Source organism: Aethalodelphis obliquidens, unplaced genomic scaffold (genome assembly GCF_003676395.1).
Source record: "Aethalodelphis obliquidens isolate GAN/ISIS:26980383/991018 unplaced genomic scaffold, ASM367639v1 scaffold51, whole genome shotgun sequence".
Lineage (NCBI taxonomy): Eukaryota > Metazoa > Chordata > Mammalia > Artiodactyla > Delphinidae > Aethalodelphis > Aethalodelphis obliquidens.
Genome location: NW_020837995.1, coordinates 2,896,122 through 2,898,818, shown reverse-complemented (window position 1 = coordinate 2,898,818; position 2,697 = coordinate 2,896,122). Strand labels below are relative to the sequence as shown.

The 2,697-nt window shown below is 53.6% G+C and overlaps 1 protein-coding gene across 1 annotated transcript; it reads left to right on the top strand.

Moving 5' to 3' along the window:
* The first annotated feature begins 379 nt into the window (after nt 1-379).
* On the top strand, nt 380-2,480 carry GJD2 (gap junction protein delta 2). The gene is made up of 2 exons (XM_027084244.1): nt 380-537; nt 1,550-2,480. The coding sequence occupies exons 1-2, from the start codon at nt 467-469 to the stop codon at nt 2,442-2,444; spliced, it is 966 nt and encodes a 321-aa protein (XP_026940045.1). The 5' UTR covers nt 380-466; the 3' UTR covers nt 2,445-2,480.
* The last annotated feature ends 217 nt before the right edge of the window (nt 2,481-2,697 follow it).

The window sequence follows — 2,697 nt, the reverse complement described above, 5'->3', positions numbered from 1 at the left end:
GCAGCGCGGGAGCGCCCGGTGCCCGCTGAAGTGCCAGGCGCGGGGGCTGGGGCCTGGACCCTTTTTTTGGCTCCCAACCCCCGGCGGTGAGTGGGGCCCAAAGACCTCGCTCGGGCGGGCGGGAGCTCGAGGACCTGCACGCGGCCACCCCCGCTCCGCCCCGCCCCTCGCCCGGGCATCCGCCGGCTCCAGACCTGACGCCCGGACGGCGCTGGCGGTTCGTGGCCGACCTCCGGACCGCGCCAGCTGCCCATCAGTTGGGCGTGCTTGGGTTTCCTTCCCCATTTCCCTCTTTTAAGTACAATAAAAGGGAGAGGGGAATCGTGGATTTTTTAAAAATTTTGTTTGATTCTTTAATTGGGGGGCAATTCGCTCCCAGTCGGGAGGTGAGGCCCGGGGAGTGGCCAGGAGCGGGGACGTGCCCGGTACTGCCCAGTCTTTGTCTGCTGCCTCCGGATGCACAGCGATGGGGGAATGGACCATCTTGGAGAGGCTGCTGGAAGCCGCGGTGCAGCAGCACTCCACTATGATCGGGAGGTAAGGGCGCCGAGCCGGTCATCAGCCGGCCCCGTCGGGCGGCCCCCGGGAGTCCTTTCTAAAGTCCAGACCGAGTCCCGACAGCCCTCAGACCATCCTCTGACCCCTTGCCATCATCCTTGGCCCATGCGCCTGTGTTCCTGGCATTGAGGGATTGCCTGATGCCCAGTGATGCCCTCCTCCTCCGGCAGCTCCTCGTCCCTTCCCTATGAGGCACCACCAGGGGATTCACTCTTCTCCCATTAGCAAAGGAGTTATTGGCTCCGTCGTGGTCCCCCCACTCTCTGGAGTCGGAGCCAATCTTCATCCGGTTCCTTAAATAGAATCTACAAAGAAGGCAGGATTGTATTTGGACAGAGAAGGGCAAATGGGGAGACAGATTTGCTCTTCAGAGCAGATGTATCTTTTCCCAACAAACATTTATTAAGCTAAACTGATTTGCCTGTTAAAACTTACAGTGCCAGAAACCGACACACCCAATTGACACTTTGTGTGTCTCTATATGTGTATATATGTATATTCACATACCTAAATACTATATATATTCATGTATATATGTGTATATATAGTCATAGCTATCTGTTTATATAAAGCTTAAGTTCCATATTCATACTGAGGCTAAACTAAATATCCTCTTGGAGTAGTTATATACATATTCTGTGTGTAGACTTTGTATTCTCTGTGTTCAGCTATTCCAGGTACATTTGCCGTATCCAGAGTGAAGGTGTGTTTTGTGCCTCTCTACATTCCATGTAATCGATCTGTTGCAAATACACCATGTCCAGTGTAGGGAGGTACACATGCTTGAGATCCCTGTAGTATGAAGTGTTCCCAGTCTACCAAGATCCTGCAGGAAGGGAAGAGACAAAAATGTTTGCTGGATTCCCAGTTCAGTACCACGAAGGATGGATAGCTCCCCAATCAAGGACGGAGCTGGGAAGGGAGGCAGGGGTTTCCTAAGTCAGTGACTCAGCCCATGAGAACCTCTCTCCCTCCTTTGTCCACTGCTCAGGATCCTGTTGACTGTGGTGGTGATCTTCCGCATTCTCATTGTGGCCATTGTCGGGGAGACGGTGTACGATGATGAGCAGACCATGTTTGTGTGCAACACCCTGCAGCCCGGCTGTAACCAGGCCTGCTATGACCGCGCCTTCCCCATCTCCCACATACGTTACTGGGTCTTCCAGATCATAATGGTGTGCACCCCCAGTCTCTGCTTCATCACTTACTCTGTGCACCAGTCTGCCAAGCAGCGAGAACGCCGCTACTCTACTGTCTTCCTAGCCCTGGACAGAGATCCCCCTGAGTCCATGGGGAGCGCTGGAGGACCTGGAGGTGGGAGCAGTGGTGTTGGCAAACGAGAAGACAAGAAGTTGCAAAGTGCCATTGTCAATGGGGTGCTGCAGAACACAGAGAACACAAGCAAGGAGACGGAGCCAGATTGTTTAGAGGTTAAGGAGCTGACTCCACACCCATCGGGGTTGCGCACTGCAGCACGATCCAAGCTCCGAAGGCAGGAAGGCATCTCCCGCTTCTACATTATCCAAGTGGTGTTCCGAAATGCCCTGGAGATTGGGTTTCTGGTGGGCCAATACTTTCTGTATGGCTTCAGTGTCCCAGGGTTGTATGAGTGTGACCGCTACCCCTGCATCAAGGAGGTGGAATGTTACGTGTCCCGGCCTACTGAGAAGACTGTCTTTCTAGTGTTCATGTTTGCTGTGAGTGGCATCTGTGTGGTGCTGAACCTGGCTGAACTCAACCACCTGGGCTGGCGCAAGATCAAGCTGGCCGTGCGAGGGGCCCAGGCCAAGAGGAAGTCAGTCTATGAGATCCGCAACAAGGACCTGCCACGGGTCAGTGTTCCCAATTTTGGCAGGACTCAGTCCAGCGACTCTGCCTATGTGTGAAAGGGCAGGTTTTGGAAAGGCCTGGGGGATGACAAGTAGCCCCAAGGCAGACGACTGTGGAGAGTGGCTCTATCTGCCCTCATTTATGTGGCTGTCATCACTGAGACGTAGAATAAGGCTGGTTAAGAGAAGATCTTGCCTCAATGGGAGAGGAGAGAAAGTAGAATGATTACGTCACACCACTGGTTCCAGAGACAGTTGGATAGAGTGCTGAGAGGATGAGTTGGACTTCTTTGAGTCCTTTTGTTTCGTG

What these genes read in the sequence shown, in the direction of transcription:
- GJD2 (XM_027084244.1), top strand. Translation starts at nt 467, where the DNA reads ATGGGGGAATGGACCATCTTGGAGAGGCTGCTGGAAGCCGCGGTGCAG. An exon ending in CACTCCACTATGATCGGGAG is followed by an intron (nt 538 to 1,549) that starts GTAAGGGCGCCG and finishes TCCACTGCTCAG; the next exon opens with GATCCTGTTGACTGTGGTGG.